General features: G+C 49.7%; 1 protein-coding gene and 1 non-coding gene across 2 annotated transcripts in view; one reads left to right on the top strand and one right to left on the bottom strand.

Moving 5' to 3' along the window:
* Positions 1–4,112, bottom strand: part of UNC79 (unc-79 homolog, NALCN channel complex subunit) — a 198,914-nt gene extending 194,802 nt beyond the window's left edge. The window contains exon 1 of the mRNA XM_060180972.1: positions 3,969–4,112. Coding sequence (XP_060036955.1) covers positions 3,969–3,990 — 22 coding nt within the window. The 5' untranslated portion in view covers positions 3,991–4,112. The remainder of the gene's footprint in view (positions 1–3,968) is intronic.
* A 4,502-nt stretch (positions 4,113–8,614) lies between these two features.
* On the top strand, positions 8,615–8,749 carry LOC132535491 (small nucleolar RNA SNORA21). The gene has a single exon (XR_009547289.1). It is a non-coding gene; the product is annotated as a small nucleolar RNA SNORA21 (small nucleolar RNA).
* The last annotated feature ends 8,658 nt before the right edge of the window (positions 8,750–17,407 follow it).

Genomic DNA, 17,407 nt, shown 5'->3' with positions numbered 1-17,407 from the left:
TCTGCAGGCGTCTCTCTTTCTCTCTATCTCCCCCTTCTTCTCTGTCTCTAACCAATAACAAATAAATAAAAAAACAAAAAAAAAGAAAAGAAAAAGTTTAACTAATGCAAAGGAATGCAAAAGTAAACAGCAAGGGAAAGTATAATTTGACACTTATTTAATATAAAATTTGATTTATCAAATGTTTTAAGAACTTTTAACAACTATATTTTTACTTGCAAACCCATCTGAAAAGCCTGCATCTATGCACTGTCCAAACTGTAGAGGATGTAGAGTGTGAGATTACAGCAAAAGGGTGAAATCTTCAAAATAATGACAGCCCAAAACTCGATTATATAACCTTTCTTAGACAGTTCCCACACCCGCAATCATTTTCTGTTTATTTAAGAAACAGCTACCGTGCAAGCACAGTGCTTTAGACAATGCTGCTGGAGACTCCGCGGTGAGCATGACGCAACTGACACACAAATGAAGACAGGCCACGAGCAAGCTCATTACTACAACCCAGTGCCAGCACTCCAGGGGCTCGCAAGGGAGGGGCTGTCGGTGCCAGGGCTTCCTGCTCCAGGCACTCCAGGCCGAGGGGAAGAAGGCGAGAAGAGAGCGAGGAGGCCAAGGAGACACCCGGAGCACAGAGAGCAAGGTGCATCTGGGAGCCGGTGAGGAGAGTCCCGTGCAACCAGGCCGTATTAGCAGCCTCCAGCCGGCAGGGCTTGGTGATCTGTTGATAATGGCAGAGCAGAGATTGTTTTGTGCTACGCTGTGAGGAGTCAAGTCAAAACCTGATATTTATCCTCACTTTAGCCGTCAACTCAAAATCGTACACATGATGATGGTGGTGACGGTGATGACGATGAGGATGGCAAAGCCGACAGTTGTCCGTCCACTGTCACATGCCAGCCGTATGCACGACTAGGACTGCCCTCATTTCACAGGTAATGCCCCAAGGTCACGCAAACTGCAAAGAGCAGAACCTCCATGCCAATGTGATTCTAGAAGTCAGACTCGTAACTTCTGGCATATCAGCAACTGGCTTCTTTTGAAAGAACATCTTAACTCCAGGTTGGTCCATTTTCACTCAGAAACAGAAAATTGGGAGGTGGGGGAGAACCAAAGAGAATTAATGCCCTTTTCTCCTCTTTAGAAATCAAAGGAAATTCTTATTTTTATCCTTCCAGACACTATGTCAGCCATACAGACATTTTCAGGAGAATGAACTTGGTCAGAAAAAGAAGCATTTTAACTCTGGTGCAGTCTCCTGAGAAATCGCTAGGAAGCTTTCACCTTCTGTTCCAAGGTTCAGCACAGGAAATAGACTGACTGTAGAAAGCCAGATTCTGAACTGCAGCTCAGCTGATGCTGGCCTCTCTCTCGCCTTAAAGACAATGCCACTCTATAAAAATAAATCCACTCACGTAGCTGCGATACATTTCACTTCAAAGGTAAGTCACATAACCTGTTTGGGCTCAAGTGCAAGGACTTCCTCTTGCTGCTCAACCAAACTATGTCCACTTCCTGTGCCCAGAGCCCTTCGGGAAAGTGGGGCTGTGCACATTTCTTAATGTAAAGGCACTGCAGCCTCGGATGCCGTAGGCTAGGTGAAGGAGGAAGATAACAGCAGGCTACAAGATTTCGCTCCTCCAGTGTGAAGACCTCCAGAGAGAGAGGAGTTCGTTTCTCATCTGCATTCAAGAGTGTGGACAGTCCCACTTTCCGAAGGACCGAGGGAGATAATTAAGTTTAATATGACGTTCTCTGGACAGAGGTAAAGGTTTCCTTGGTACAGCTAGACAGTACTTCATGCATGCGCTCTATAGTCAAACAATGTGCACTAGGGTGTCAGACATTCCTATGAGTGCAGGTAAGGCAGAAAGGCAGCCTTAATTTTCGCCACCTTAAATAAGGACACCTGAGAACACCCAACCCAACCTTATCCTTTCCTTAGTAACTTCCACTTAACCTCTTTTGTCCTCCAAACCCACAGGGCAAGATAAAGGCAGCTGCTCCCGCTATTGTGTACTTTAGAGACGGAAACTCTGAGGCACAGAACTATTAACTTAATTGTCTGCACCCTCGCTCACTCTCCCTCTCTCAGTTAGTCAGAAGGGCACAAAAACCTCTAAGCCACATATCCTGGTGCCAAGTACAGTGTCCTTCCCATTGCCTACACATGGAAAACTATAACTCTGCTCTACAAGCTATTCTGTCCCTTACTGGGAACACACAACCAACTCCACATGCAGGTTTCAAACATTCAGGCATTAAATGACCAAGACAAAGCAACCAGGGCAAGAGGAAACACAGGAAGAGGACGATAATGCCCACTGGCCTTGACCTGAAGTGACTTCTGCAACATGTACCTGGCAAGTCAACAGCAGGTGTCGGCTTCCTTCACAACCGCACTATCACAAAGCCTTCAAGGGCACAGTATCCTCAAGTGGGAAGCTCTACACAGATTCCAACCATGTGGCCATTACTCAAAATATAATCCATGCAATTCTTTTGAAAGTCTGGGGGGGAGTAAAATTTATTTTTTAGGATAGACCTAACTTTTGGAAACTAGCAAAAGAAGAAGAAGAAGAAGAAGGAGAAGGAGAAGGAGAAGGAGAAGGAGAAGGAGAAGGAGAAGAAGAAGAAGAAGAATGGAAGGGCACAAAAGAAATTCTGTACAAGTCAGAAGAGATGAGCTATCAAGTGGGGAATAACTGCCAATTTCATAGTCGTCATCACAGAGCCCCACTTCGTAGGCTCAGCCCTCACCCACTCACGTGTCTGCTCACGGAAGACCACAACAACCCCACCAGCATCACTGCCCCAGGTTTACCATGAGGAAGTAAAGTTCGGGGAGGTCGGCTATCTTATCCAAGGTCAAGCAGCCAATGGCAAAAGCAGCATTAAAACTCTTCCTGATTCAAAAAAAAAGGTACGGTAAAGAGCTGGAGCGCTGGGTGGGAGGTGGGCAGAGGCGGTCTCTGATGAACCCCGGCCCAGGAACTCAGAGAGCCTTGAGTTCGTCTCCTCCGTCCGGTGACGAGATGGCAGGCTGCCCTTCGCATGCACAGGATACTAACACACCCCGCCGCCACCATCACCACCACCATCAGACTAATGGCTGGTGGCTCAAGGAATAACCCTAACTATCGTCCCAAAGCAGACTCACAAAGACTTCAGGAACGATACTGTAAGCAGCACAAAAGTGTACCGCTATGAAAAAAGAAAGAGCCGACTAGGGGAGTGAGTCCTGCTGTGTGCAGTGAGTGCTCGGATCCCCACTCCACAGACCTATCTGTTACTGACAGTCTGCCTGTGAAGCTGCTGGGCGCCGTCCGGTCCTGGGCACAGGCTTCGCGAGCATGGCCAGGCGCAGGAGGGCATGGCGGGCCTAGCAGTGCGCACTGCCGCCGGCCTCTGGGACACCTGCTCGGTGCCCGGGAAGGGCCCACGGCTGCGCCAGCCGCCAGCTCCCTGCCCTCCAGGGAGCAGGGAAAGGCCGTGGGCCGGCCCGACCCCCTTCCCAGGCCTGGGCGCGCACCGACCTGGGGCTGAGTGGCTGCCCTCACCGGAGCGCGGGCGCGGGCGCGGGCGCGGGCGCGGGGCTGCCCAGAGCTGGGCCCTCTCCCGCCCGGGGCCCCCAGCCCGGCGGCCACCGCAGCGCAGCTCCCGGCCCGGCTCTGGGCATGCTCACAAGGCCGCCCGCTCGCCCGACAGCTCCCCGCCCCCGAGCCGCCGCCCCCTCCCCCACTCGGCCGCGGGGGCCCGAACGTCTGTCTGGAAGGACGCGAGGGCGACCTGGGCTTCCCCCCGGGACGACCCGCAGCCCCCCGGCCCGCGCCCGCCCGCGCCGAGCGCCCAGCACCGCGGACAGCGCCGCGCGCCTCCCGCCCCCGCCCCGCCCGCCCCGGCCCCCACCCGCCGGCAGGTGCCAGGGCCCCGGGGCCGCCGCCCCGGCCGGGCCGCCTGCTACTTACACTGCTCCGCCTTGGTGGACATGGTGCTGTCCAGACGCCACGGCTCTGCCCCGAGCTGTGTGTCGCGGGGGCTCCCCCGCGCCGCCGGCGATGTTGCGAGGAGGAGAGCGCATCCCCCCGCCCCCGCCCCGCGCGTCCCCTCCCTAGGCCCGTGTCGCTACCATTCGGACAGCACGCACATCGGGTCGCGGAATTCGGTCCCGGAAGGTCGGGGATGGCCCCCGGAGGGATGGGTGGGATTTACTAGCGGCCGGAGGCTTCCTGTCCGTCTCCCGAGCCGAGCGGGGCGAGCGGGGCGGCCGCGCCGCGGTGGGCGGGGGCACGACGCGCGGCTCCTGGGCGCGGGGACAATGGGCTCGCCCGGGAGGGGTGTCTCCATTCAGGGGGCGCTCGGCGGGCGCGGGTGCTTCCCGGGGAACAGCCCCTGGCGGCGCCGGGGCCCCCCGGCATTGGGCGCTCCCATGGGCGTCCGCGGGGCCTGGCGGGGCGGCGCGCGGCGGTGCGGAGCCCGGCGGTGGCGGCGGCGGCGGCGGCGGCCGCGGGGCCTGGCGCGGTGACTGCGGGCTGCGGGCGGCTCCGGGGCCGCGGGGCCTGGCGCGGTGACTGCGGGCTGCGGGCGCGGGGCCGCGGTGCGGGTGGCGGGGAGGCGCGCGGAGGAGGCGGGCGGGGCGGGCGCGGGGCGGCTCCTGGAGATCGCGGGGCCTCGGCGCGGTGACGGCGGGCGCGGGGCGGCTCCCGGGGACCCGGGGCGGGCTGCGGGCGGCGGGCAGTCCGGGGGCCGATGCGGGCGGCGGTGAGGCGCGCGGTGACGGCCGGCGCGGGGCGGGCTGCGGGCTGCGGGGTCTCGGCGCGGTGACGGCGGGCGCGGGGCGGCTCCTGGGACCCGGGGCCGCGGGGCGGGTGGCGCTGCGCTGGGCTGCGGGCCTCCGCCTCCCGCCCGGGCTCTTCCGCCGCCGGTGGGGAGGCCCACTGGTGGGCCACTGGTGGGGAAGCCGAGTGCAGCCCGCCGACAGGGGAGCGACATTGACCCGGAGGCTGGAAGTCACCCGCCGCAGAATGGAAGCTGGGCCTGGAGGCAGGAAGAGCCAGTCTCTACCACATCGCTGCCACTGCTATTGTTTATTTCACCCGCGACTCCTGGTAGGTCAAAGGTGGTAGGCCCCACGGTAGGCTCCAGGCCGCACCCGCCCCCACAGTTGTGTGCCCACCCTCCCAAGGGTCGCCTCCCTCCTTATGAGAGTCCGGCTGCTCCTGGGGGCCGGTCTTTGTTCAGCCTGCTTTTGCAAGATGGACGGGGCTGGAGGTGATTGTGCTTAGCGAAGTAAGAAGAGGGAGGACGGCCAGCGGATGGTGTCGGCCACGCAGCCCTAGAGAACCCGCACCGTGAGCGCCTAGCCTCTTCATCAGGCCTTGGGTTCTCCGTGGGCCCGCCAAGCCCGCCCTGTCGGCTGAGTGACGGATGGTTCAGCGGGTTAAGTTGTGGACGTCCCTGCGTGAGGCTCCCAGGCCCGGGTTCAATGGCCCGCACCTCCTGAGTGGGGCTCAGAAAAGGCACCTTCGTGGCACCTGAGCTGTTGGGCAGGTGAGCGCAGTCTCTTTATAAAGCAACCACTGAAGCTCGGCACCGCTGCCGACCACGAAGGCCTGTCTTGTACCAGTCACTGAAACCCTCTGTGAAGGCTGAGGAGAGCGGTCTGGTTTACCAGACCCGGACCGGCAAAACTGGAGAATGACCCATGTTTCTCTGCCACACTGTGAATGAATAATCCTCGTTCTAGGGAACGGTTTGGTGCACAGACTATTCCAGGAAACCTAATAACTGCAAACAAGTCTGAAGAAGAACGTTTCTAAAGAGCCAAAAGTCAGCTGACCATCCCCAGGCAGCAATGCCCAGGCTTCGTGGTGCTGGAGGAGACGGCCATATTGCCGGCGACTTGGCTCTCTGGTGTGTGGACACCACTGTGCCCTGTCGGGGTGACCTCCATGTGCTAGTGCACAGCCCCAGAACCACCACGTCCCAAGAGAAATTCTTTGTTTTTTCACAAGGTTATTGCTGGGGCTCAGCACCTACACAACCCCACCACCCCCAGAGGACTCATTCTTTGTCCTTTTCCAAGTCACTCTACTGGGGGAATGGTTTGTAAGACAGTAGTTGCCACACAAGTCGCTTCTTGTCTCCCAAGCTAGGTCTGCACACACCACTCTCACCGTGACCAGCTGACACCGTCCTTCTCCACCATGGGCCGGGTCTCCCATGTCCTCTCGCCTCCCCTCTAGAGAGTCCTTGACGCTTCTTTTTTTACCTTTGTACAGGGGTGGTGTTAATGGGTCACAGTATATTCGTTGACACATGAGTACATATCTCATCTCCCCGTGATCAGTGTCTGCAAAACACTCTCACCCCCAACTTCTCCAGTGTCATGTACCAGGACCCTTAAATTACCTCTGTAATCCCTTCCCTGCCCTGTTTCCCCAGAGTCCTTTGCTTCGGTGCAAGATATCAAACACAGTCCGTTTCCCTTTGTATTTTTCCTTTCTGGTCTTTTCTCATAAGTTTTGCATACAAGTGAGATCATCCCATCTTCATCCTCCACTTGGCTCCTCTCACTTAACAGGATTCCTTCAAGATCCATCTGAGATGAGGCGAAGAAAGTGACTCTGCTGTCACAGACCACGTCTAGTCTCAGTTCCACCCTCTTTCCCTTTGTTTCTTAAGTTCTATCTATGATTGATTCCTTCTTGTTTATCTCATTTAATATAATTCCTTCAAGTAGTATTCCACTGTGCATAAACAGCAAATATTCTTTCTTCCTTGTTTTCTTCCCTCCAGGGTTGTTGCTGGGGCTCGCTCGGTGCCTACACTACGAACCCACTGCTCCTGGAGACCATTTTTTCCATTTTCACTGGATAGGACAGAGAGAAATTGGGAGGAGAGGGGAAGAGGAAGAGAGAAAGACACCTGCAGACCTGCTTCACCAATTGTGAAGTATGACCCTCGTGTAGGTGGGGAGCCAGGGGGCTCGAACCGGGATCTCTGAGCAGGTCCTGGCGCTTCGTACCATGTACGCTTATGCCCGCGCACTACCACCCGGCCCCGGTATCACAGATTCGTTGGATGTTTGGGCTGTTTCCCAACTTGGCTATTACATACAGTGCTGCTATGAACATGAGTGTGTACATAATAGGTAAGTGCTCCCTAGGCCTGGTGTTGCCGGATCAAAGGGCAGATCCATTTCCAGCCTTCAGAAGAGCCTCCAGACTGTTTCTACAGGGCCGGAAGCAGTCTGCATTCTTAGTGCGGGGAGGGTTCCTCCCACTCTCCCTGCTGCCTGTCTCTTGACGCATGACATTCTCACAGGTGGTGGGTGCTACCTCATTGCTGTCTTGATTTCCATTTCTCTGATTACCAGTTACTTTGGATATTTCCACATGTCTGTTGGTCTTCTGAATCTTTTCTTTGGCGAAGTACTTTTAAAGACTGAAAGTGAGAGGGTCCAGGTGGTGGCACATGATGAAGGGAGAAAGGGCCAGAGCTCAAGCCCCCGGCCCCCATCTACATGGGGGGAAGTCAACGACCAAAATAAAAATTTAATTGATCTTTATTTTATTTTGATGAAAGAGGGAGATACAGAGAGAAAGACAAAAAAAGTAAGTCTTTAAAAAGAGGCTGAGTGGTGGTGCACCTGGTTGAGTGCACCTCTCACCATGTGCAAGGACCAGGGTTCAAGCACTCACTCCCCACCTGCAGGGGGGAACCTTCACAAGTAATGAAGCAGGTCTGCAGGTGTCTCTGTCTCTCTCTATCTAGCTCCCCCTTCCCTCTGGATTTCTAGCTGTCTCTGCTCGATGAATAAAGCTAACAGAAAATCTAAAAAGAGAGAGAGGAGAGACACCTACAGCACTGCTCCATCCTTCAGGAAGCTTCCCCTATGCACGTACCCCCAGCCTGGCCCCCATCACCGAGGCTCACACCTAGTCCCTCTGAATGCGTGCCCGCCCTCTACTGGGCAGGCCAGCTCCCAAACCTTAAAGTCCCATTATTTAGCCAAAGAAAAGTGATGATGTAGAGTATTTGCTGAAGAATTTAGTTTAGGTAAAAATAAGTCTGAAATACGAGTGTGATGTAATTTTAGAAGGTGAGCACCTGGTTGAGTGCACATGTTGCCATGCGCAAGGACCCTGTTCAAGACCCCAGTCCCCACCTGCGGGGGGAAGCTTCACGAGTGGCAAGGCAGGTCTGCAGGTGTCTCACTGTCTCTCTTCCTATCTCGCACCCTCCTCTTGATATCTGGCTGTTTCTATTAAATAAATAAAGATAATTTTAAGATGATTTACTTACTTGCCTCCAGGATTATTGCTGGGGATCCATGCCAGCAGTACGAATCCACCACTCCTGGTGGCCATTTTTTCCTTTTCTAATTTTTTTTTATTAGGACAGAGAGAAATTGAGAGAAGACAGAGAGATATGGAGAGATAAGAAAAGAAAGACAACTCCTACAGACCTGCTTCACCTTGAAGTGGACCCCTTGCAGGTGGAGAGTGGGGGCTCAAACCCAGGTCCTTGTGTTTGTTGATATGTGAGCTTTAAGGGGTGCACTACCGCCCACCCACCACAATTATTTTTAATATAAATAAATAAATAAATAACCCCTTTAAAAGCACTCGCTGGGCCTCTTACTAGTGACCCATTGAGCCATCCAGAAAGGGAAGAGTAGAGACACCACTTTTGGGTGAAGTGACAGCATGTTGTGTTGTTTGCTTCAATCGGTGGTGTGACAAGTTACACCACATTTGGCAAATGTTTGGGCGTGTGAATGGGTGGGGAGACATGGATATCAAGGGACGACTGAACAGGCTTCCTGCTGCTGGTGTGGGTGATATGGTGATGGCCACAGTCAAAAAAAGGCAAACCAGAGCTCAGAAAGAAGGTACATCCAGTGGTGGTAATTCAACAACAAAAGTTATACCAGAGAACAGATAGTGTATTTCTATATTTTGAAGACAATGCAGGGGTCATTGTAAATAATAAAGGGCCCTCACAGGACCAATTGCAAAGGAGTGTGCAGACTTATGGCCCAGGATTGCATCCAATGCTGGCAGTGTTGCATGATTCTTCAGTGTATTTGTAAAACATAAAAACTTATTTGTTCCCATAAAAAAATAATAAATAAATAAATAAATTTCTGGGAGCTTTGAGGCCCTTTAATAACAAAAACAGTAATTATAGTTGGGTGTTTTTTTTTTTTTTGGCCCCAGGGTTATCACTGGGGCTCAGTGACTGCACTATGAATCCACTGCTCCTGGCAGCCATTTTCTTTTTTCTTTTTTTGTATTATTATTATTTTTGTTGTTGGGTAGGACAGAGAGAAATTGAGAAAATGGGAAGATAGAGAGAAGGTGAAGATACCGCTTGTGAAGCAACCCCCTGCAGGTGGGGAGCCTGGGGCTTGAACCGGATCTTTACACCGGTCCTTGAGCTTCATATCATGTGCACTTAACCTGCTGCACTACCACCCAGCCCCCATTTTTATTTTTTTATGTGATGCTTTTTATTATTATATTCAGCACATCTTCTCCCCCTCCATCCAGCACTGCTCAGCTCTGACTTGTGGTGCCTGGACTAAACCTGGGTTCTAAGAACCTCAGGCATGAAAGTCTGTTTGCATAACCGTTATGCTCTCTCCCCCACCCTAGAAAGTTGCTTCAAGTCTCAAATTTCCTCAGCAGCAAATCATTCACAATAGCATGGCTGTAATAATCTAACAGGCAGAGGTCAGACGGTAGCGCAGCAGGTAAAGCGCAGGTGGCGCAAAGCCCAAGGACCGGTATACGGATCCTGGTTCGAGCCCCCAGCTCCCACCTGCAGAGGGTTGCCTCACAAGCAGTGAAGCAGGTCTGCAAATGTCCATCTATCTTTCTCTCCCCTCTCTGTCTTCCCCTCTTCTCTCCACTTCTCTCTGTCCTATCCAATAATGATGTCAATAACAACAATAATAATAACAACAACAATGATAAAACAACCAGGGCAACAAAAGGAAAAAAAAAAACGCCTCTGGGAGCAGTGGATCTGTGGTACAGGCACCAAGCCTGAGCAATAACCCTGGAGGCAAAAAAAAAAAAAAAAAGAATCTAACAAGCACAGTCACCCCCAGGGCTGTCAAGATCTAATGGTCTATCTCTCTCGTTCTCTCACTCTCTCCCTTCACCTCCCTTCTCTCCCCTCTCAGTTTCTCTGTCTCTAACCAATAAATAAAATAATAAATATTTAAGAAGATAAAAAAAAGGCCCAAAACCATTCATATGGTTGATGACTTATTACCAACAATTGGCTCTGACAATCATAATCTTGTTTGTTTGTTTTTGTTTGCTTGGGTTTTTATTTTTTATTATTATTTTATTATTTCCTTATTATTTATTCATTGGATAGAGACAGCCAGAGGTTGAGAAGGAAGGGGGTGATAGAAAAGGAGAGAGACAGAGAGACACCTGCAGCCCTGCTTCACCTCTTGTGAAGCTTGCCACCTGCAGGTGGGGACTGCGGGCTCAAACCTGGGGCCTTGTGCCCTGTAATGTGCACTCAACCAGGTGTGCCACCACCAGCCAGTCTTTTTCTTTAGAGTTGTATATATTTGCTAATGAAAGTGGGGTTGAGGGGGCCTGGCGGTAGCATACCAGCTTAAACCCACCTGGTACGAAGCACAAGGACCGGCATAAGGATCCCTGTTCAAGCCCTCAGCTCCCCACCTGCAGGGGGACTGCAGTGAAGCAGGTCTGCAGGAGTCTTATCTTTCTCTCCCCCCTCCGTCTTCCCTCCTCTCTCGATTTCTCTCTGTCCTATCCAACAACAACAGCAATAGCAACAACAAAAAAATAGGGAAAAGAAGAAGAAGAAGAAGGAGGAAGAGGAGGAGGAGGAGGAGGAGGAGGAGGAGGAGGAGGAGGAGGAGGAGGAGAAGGAGAAGGAGAAGGAGAAGAAGAAGAAGAAGAAGAAGAAGAAGAAGAAGAAGAAGAAGAAGAAGAAGAAGAAGAAGAAGAAGAAGAAGAAGAAGAATGGCCACCAGGAGCAGTGGATTCGTGGTGCAGGCACCCAACCCCAACAATAGCCCTGAGATGCCGGGGGTTCAACATGGGACCTCATGGCTGAGCGCCCACTGGGCCGCCTTCCGGGCTCCGGATTCCAACCTGCTGCCTGCGCACTGGGCTAACTGACTGGCCTGGATCACACCCCTTCCCTGTTCCTCTTTCCAACAAATATCTCATTTACCACTTCAAAGAAGCAAGTGTGACTTCCTTTACCTTCCGCCTCACATGTACATCTATCTGGGGCAACCTTTTCTCCTTCCTTTCTTTTTATCTAGCACTCCTCACTGCTGGATAAAATGACCTTTTCTCCTTAACCTGTGCCTCTAATTGCAAATGTTCCCATTAATTTCCTTTGTTAAGGAAAATTTTATTTTATTATTATTATTATTGTTATTATTATTTTATTTTTTTTACCAGAGCACTGCTCAGCTCTAGCTTATGGTGGTGTGGGGGATTGAACCTGGGACTTTGGAGCCTCAGGCAGGAAAGTCTCTTTGCATAACCATTATACTATCTACCCACCGTTAATTTATTTCTAACCTTCCAGAATTCAAACCTGTCTTTTCACTGGGTGACACCATTCTGTTCACAAGCATGGCGAGAAAGTATTCCACCTAGAAAGTCTGTCACAATGAAGAGGTGGTTAATATCTATCCAGCCACTACTTTGGCTTCCCAGGAATCCCACCTATTATCCCCTCAGTTTTTTCAGCAGTTACTAATAATCCCTAAATTGTCCATTACAATTATCTCTTAGTGCCCAATTCCAATATTTCAAACTTCTCTCTGTTCCTTTCTAAACCCCCCAGTTCCCTTCAACTTTAAACTAGAATGTTCTGAAATTTTTTCCCCCACAACTTTTGTATAAGGAAGACTTTCCAGCATAGAAATGTAAAATTATCTGCCTCTGTCTTGTAAGGAGAAAGCAGGCAGGGGTAGATAGCATAGTGGTTATGCAAAAAGACTCTCATGCCTGAAGCACCGAAGTCCCAGGTTCAATCCCCCACACCACCATAAGCCAGAGCTGAGCAGTGCTCTGGTAAAAAAAAAAAAAAAAAAAAATTAAATTAAAATTTAAAAAAAGAGAGAGAGGTAGCCGGGCGGTAGCACAGTGGGTTAAGTGCAGGTGGTGCAAGGCGCAAGGACCAGCATAAGGATCCCAGTTGAGCCCCCGGCTCTCCACCTGCAGGGGAGTCGCTTCACAGGTCTGCAGGTGTCTGTCTTTCTCTCCCCCTCTCTGTCTTCCCCTCCTCTCTCCATTTCTCTCTGTTCTATCCAACAACAATGACATCAATAATAACTATAATAATAAAACAACAAGGGCAACAAAAGGGAATAAATAAATATAAAATTTTAAAAAATTAAAAAGAGAGAGTGGTCTGGGAGGTGGTACAGTGAACAAAGCATCGGACTCTCAAGCGTGAGGTCCTCAGTTCAATCCCCGGCAGCACATGTACCAGAGTGATGTCTGGTTCTTTCTCTCTCCTTCTATGTTTCTCATAAATAAATAAATAAATAAAAACTTTTAAAAAAAAATTAAAAAGAGAGAGAGAGAAAGCAACCAGCTTTCACACTTGGGCCTTTGCCTTTTGTAACGACTTCACCTAACCCCAGGTTCCACCAGAAATAAAATCTTAAATTAAAAATACAATACAGATGAAGTAGAAAAGTACTGCAGCCGAGCACACACTTTGCCGTGTGTGAGGACCCAGGTTTGAAGCCCCAGCCACCATGCAAAGACCTGCACAGAAGAAGCTCTTGTGATGCCTCTTCTCTCTCTCTCTGTCCATCTACATCACTACCTCTCCTCTCTCCTCTATCGAAAAAAATATAAATAAAAGGAGTCTGATGGGAGTGGTGGCAGGAAACCCAGTGAAAACACTAGTTACAATTAAAATAGTAACAATAAACATTTTTCTTTCTCTCTCTCTTCCCCCCTCTCTTCTGCCCCATGTGAAACTCTCTCTCATATAAAGTAAATAAAATAAATCTCAAAAGGTGAAAAAGAGTCGTGGTCCGGGAGGTGGCGTAGTGAATAAGCATCGGACTCTCAAGCATGAGGTCCTGAGTTCAATCCCCGGCAGCACATGGACCAGAGTGATGTCTGGCTCTTTCTCTCTCCTCCTATGTTTCTCATTAAGAAATAAATAAAATATTTTTTAAAAAAATGAAAAAGAGTCAGTAATGGGTAGCACTCTGCCTGAGGCATAGTAACTCAGCTTTTCCCAGTTAGTCATTAGTTAGTTATCTGCTTAACCTAGGACTCCTAGTTCCCAGACACACACATGTCCTTTATTTATATAATAATATATGTGCACGTCATACACGTAAGGTGCAGATATGACTGTGTTCCTATGTTACTGTTATAATACTCATGTCTGGTGACCTAACATATCGCTACCTATTATGTCAAAAATGGAAGCTAGAATTTATTTTAGGAAATCAGTTGTATTATTCTGGTAAATATCCCGCCAAGTTCTTGAGGAAAGGTCTCAGCAATCCAGGTATGGAAAGAACTCTTTTGTAACAGATAAAAGCGATTTTCCTATTATTCTTGGTAAAGGAGAAAAAGAAGCAAGAAGTAAAGACAGAGAACTGACAGAAGTTTACCCAGTACTTGACCTTACGTCGCTCTGTCCTTGAATCTTCAATAAAGTTATCTAAATGATCAAAGTCTTGGTATAAGCGAATATTTTGTGCCGAGTCTGGGCTTGGTGCCAGGATGATATCAGGTGAAACCAAGATAATATCAAAGATACAGGAGTGGAGAAGGAAGACATGACAAAATAGACTAAGCAAAGGAGGTATCACAGGAAGGCTATATAAGTGGGGGTCGGCCAATTTAAGTACTTTTGCAAAGACTCCACTTCACATCTGGGTTGTCCCCACTTGTTGCTGAGGAGTTATTCTGATGCAGTCTCCGCCCCCAGGTTTTACTACGCCCCGCGAAATCCTAGCAGTGCCCCCTTCAACCAATCCTGGCCCCACACGTCACCCCTGGTTGTCGCCCAATAAAAAGCCCCCCCCACTCTGGGCTCTCAGCTCCCCCTTTCTCAGATCTTGCCCCCTTCTCTCTCCCCGTGGTCAGGTAGTGGGGACGGCCATTGCCGGCTGGCTCCACGTGGTCTGAACCAACCCCCCCCATCCTATAATAAAGATTTGTGTACCCCTTTGCTCTGGACGTTCACTCTCTTCTCCGTGGTGCAGCCCGACACCAGACCGCTACAACAACACCCACTCACAAAAAGACCCTCCACTATTTGTGATGAATTTGGTTTCATGGAAACACAGCACACAAAATCTCTTGTATCTATCTGTAAAATAGGTTTGGGGGGTGGCTGGGGAGATAGCATAGTGGTTCTGCAAAAGACTCCCATGCCTGAGCTCCGAGGTATCAGGTTCAATCCCCAGCACCACCTTAAAGCACAACTGAGCAGAGCTCTGGTTAAAACTAAACTAAAATAGGCTTTATGATGTAGGGTTGTGGGGATATTTCTGCATTAGTGCACAGGGCTTGCATGCCTGAGGCCTTAGAATCCCAGGTTCAATCCCCAGCACCACCATAGGCCAGAGCTGAGCAGGGCTCTTCTCGGCTCTCTCTCATAAAAATAATATTTTAAAGTTCATATATGAGGATGAAATGAAATACAGGTATAACAAGTGTAGCCACAGTGCTTGGGACATGGTAGGGAGGAAAGCCTGGCTGCTCCGACCAGTAAGAGGGACACAGACATGAGATGAATGGGGGAAGCACAAGAAGCACATCTGTGCACGGTCACAGCAGACCTGACTCCAATTCACCTTGTCCACCTTGAATGCTGTGGAAGTTCTAAGGAGAGTTCTCTTCTTTCTTCCTTTTCATTTGCTCCGAGGGTGCTGTAAATACCAGAGGCTGCTCTGGCCTGGCTTCTCCCCTCCCTCTCTCCCTCCTTCTCTCTCTCTCTAAAACTCAAGAAATAAAATAAACCTCTAGGGAAAAAAAGAAAAGAAAAAAAGAAAACTGGCAAAAGTTGTCAGAATCAACTTTTTCAGGGCCCTAGAAATAACTGAAGGCTTAGAGAAACCCAGGCAGCATTTAAACAGAAACGAAAGAAGTCTGAATCTCTGTAAGGACAGTCTGCCAGGCCCTGGCCCCTCCCCTCCCCAACCCAACCTTGAGAACTACCCAAAGGCACCTGCTCTGCAGCAAACAGCTGGAGGCCACTGACAGGAGCAGCCGCAGGAGCAGGCTGGGGCTGGGGCGTCCTCAAAGCCCCACTCCCAAAGGATGGCCTAACCCCATAGCTTTATGGAAGACCACACTTCCAAGGTTACTTGTTTTTGACCTGACTTGGAGCTAGCCCAAGAGCACACTCAGAAAAGGCTGCTCCTGAGACATCTGTCAGAAGCAACTGTTTATTGCACAGTTGCCTGAGGGGGTAGATAACATTCTGAACAAACAGCAGGCTAAGTGAAAACTGAAAAGGAAGAAGTACAATATGCACTGAAGTCAGGACTTGGAAAAGCTCCCTCCTACCCTTCCTTCTCCTCGACACACACCCTCAGCAGGCTGGACACTCACTGGGGTCCTGACAGTTACGGAAATCTCCATCTGATAATTAGCTAACCGGCCAGAGGCTTCAGTACCATTTACAAATTTACATAATTATTTCACAATTTCAATAAACAATAACAAGTCCTGGAGGAGAAATAGCTGCTGCCCAGAGTTATCACATTGTATTACTTTAATGTCTAGTTTTCCACAACACAACAAAAGGTATGAGACAGGCAGAGAAAGCACGTATGGGGGCTGGATGATGGTACGACAGGTAGGGCAAACTTGGTACCATGTGCAAGGACCTGGGTTCAAGCCTTTGGTCCTCACCTGTAGAGAGGAAGCTTCACCAGCTTCAGAGCAGGGTTGCAGGTGTCTATCTTTCTGGCTTACTCTCTATCCCCCTTCTCAATTTCTGTCTCTATCAAATATATGAGAAAATATGACCCATAAACAAGAAAAAGCAACAAATAACCCAGACACAGACAAAGACTGAATTCAACTATTTCAAATTAAGTTCAAAGAATTAGTGGAAACCATATATAAGGGGTGAAAGAAAGTTGAGAACAATGTTTCCCAACTAGAAAATAGTAACAGATTGTTTTGAATAATTCAAAGAACCAAAAGTAAAATCTTGAGTTGAAACAACATAAATATAAATATAAAAATAAATATCAAAACATTAATAACCAAAGTGAAAAAAGGATTAGGCACTCAAAAGTGCAGACAGAAGAACATCAGTGAGCTGAAGACGGATCAATTTAGTGTGTCCAGAATGAGGAATATAAACAAAAGAAAGAACAGAAAAATGGGTAAGCAACAGTGCCTCAGGCCAAGAGACAGCACCGTCAGTGGTGCAAAAGATTCTCCTGCCTGAAGCTCCAAGGTCCTAGGTTCAATTCCCGGCACCATCACAAGTCAGAGCTGAGCAGAGTTCTGATCTTTCACTTTCTCTTTCCATTTTGTATAAATAAATAAATTCATTTTATATAAATGCAAATATATGGGGGTCGGGCGGTGGCGCAGTGGGTTAAGCGCATGTGGCGCAAAGCGCAGGGACCGGCGTAAGGATCCCGGTTCGAGACCCCGGCTCCCCACCTGCAGGGGAGTCGCTTCACAGGCGGTGAAGCAGGTCTGCAGGTGTCTATCTTTCTCTCCCCCTCTCTGTCTGCCCCTCCTCTCTCCATTTCTCTCTGTCCTATCCAACAACGAATTGTGTCAACAAGGGCAATAATAATAACCACAACGAAGCTACAACAAGGGCAACAAAAGGGGGAAAAAAATGGCCTCCAGGAGCAGTGGATTCATGGTGCATGCACCGAGCCCAGCAATAACCCTGGAGGAGGAAAAAATAAAAAATAAAAATAATAAAAATAAATGCAAATATATGTATATATTACTGGGTAGGGCTACTGCCTTCCACATTCATGGCCCAGACTCAGGTCGCAACACCACACAGGACGTGGCATGGCACCAGAGAAAGGTCCTGTGCTGTGATCTCTCTTCATCTATATATTTGTAGTGCTGGCAGCAAGTCCCAGCAATAAACCTGATGGCAACTTAAAAAAAAGGAGGAGAGGGAGGAGAAGAGGAAGAAGGAGGAAGGAAGAGGAGAAAAATGCCCAGTGGGAATGGAGTCACATAGGCACCAAGCCCCAGAAACAAGTCCGGTGGAAAAAAGAGGGGAGGGTTCCATTTTCTCCCTCCTCTCCAGCACTTGCTGCTCCTGTCTTCCTGTAATGATGCATCTGAGTGTCTTCTTTGGTGAAGTCCGTCCGGATCTTTGTCCCAATTTTAATGATTAGCTTTGTGTTGCTAGGTTG

This window comes from Erinaceus europaeus, chromosome 22 (assembly GCF_950295315.1).
Source record: "Erinaceus europaeus chromosome 22, mEriEur2.1, whole genome shotgun sequence".
In the NCBI taxonomy this organism is placed as follows: Eukaryota; Metazoa; Chordata; class Mammalia; order Eulipotyphla; family Erinaceidae; genus Erinaceus; species Erinaceus europaeus.
The sequence above is the reverse complement of the archived record's forward strand: the minus strand, read 5'-3'. Positions and strand labels throughout refer to the sequence as shown.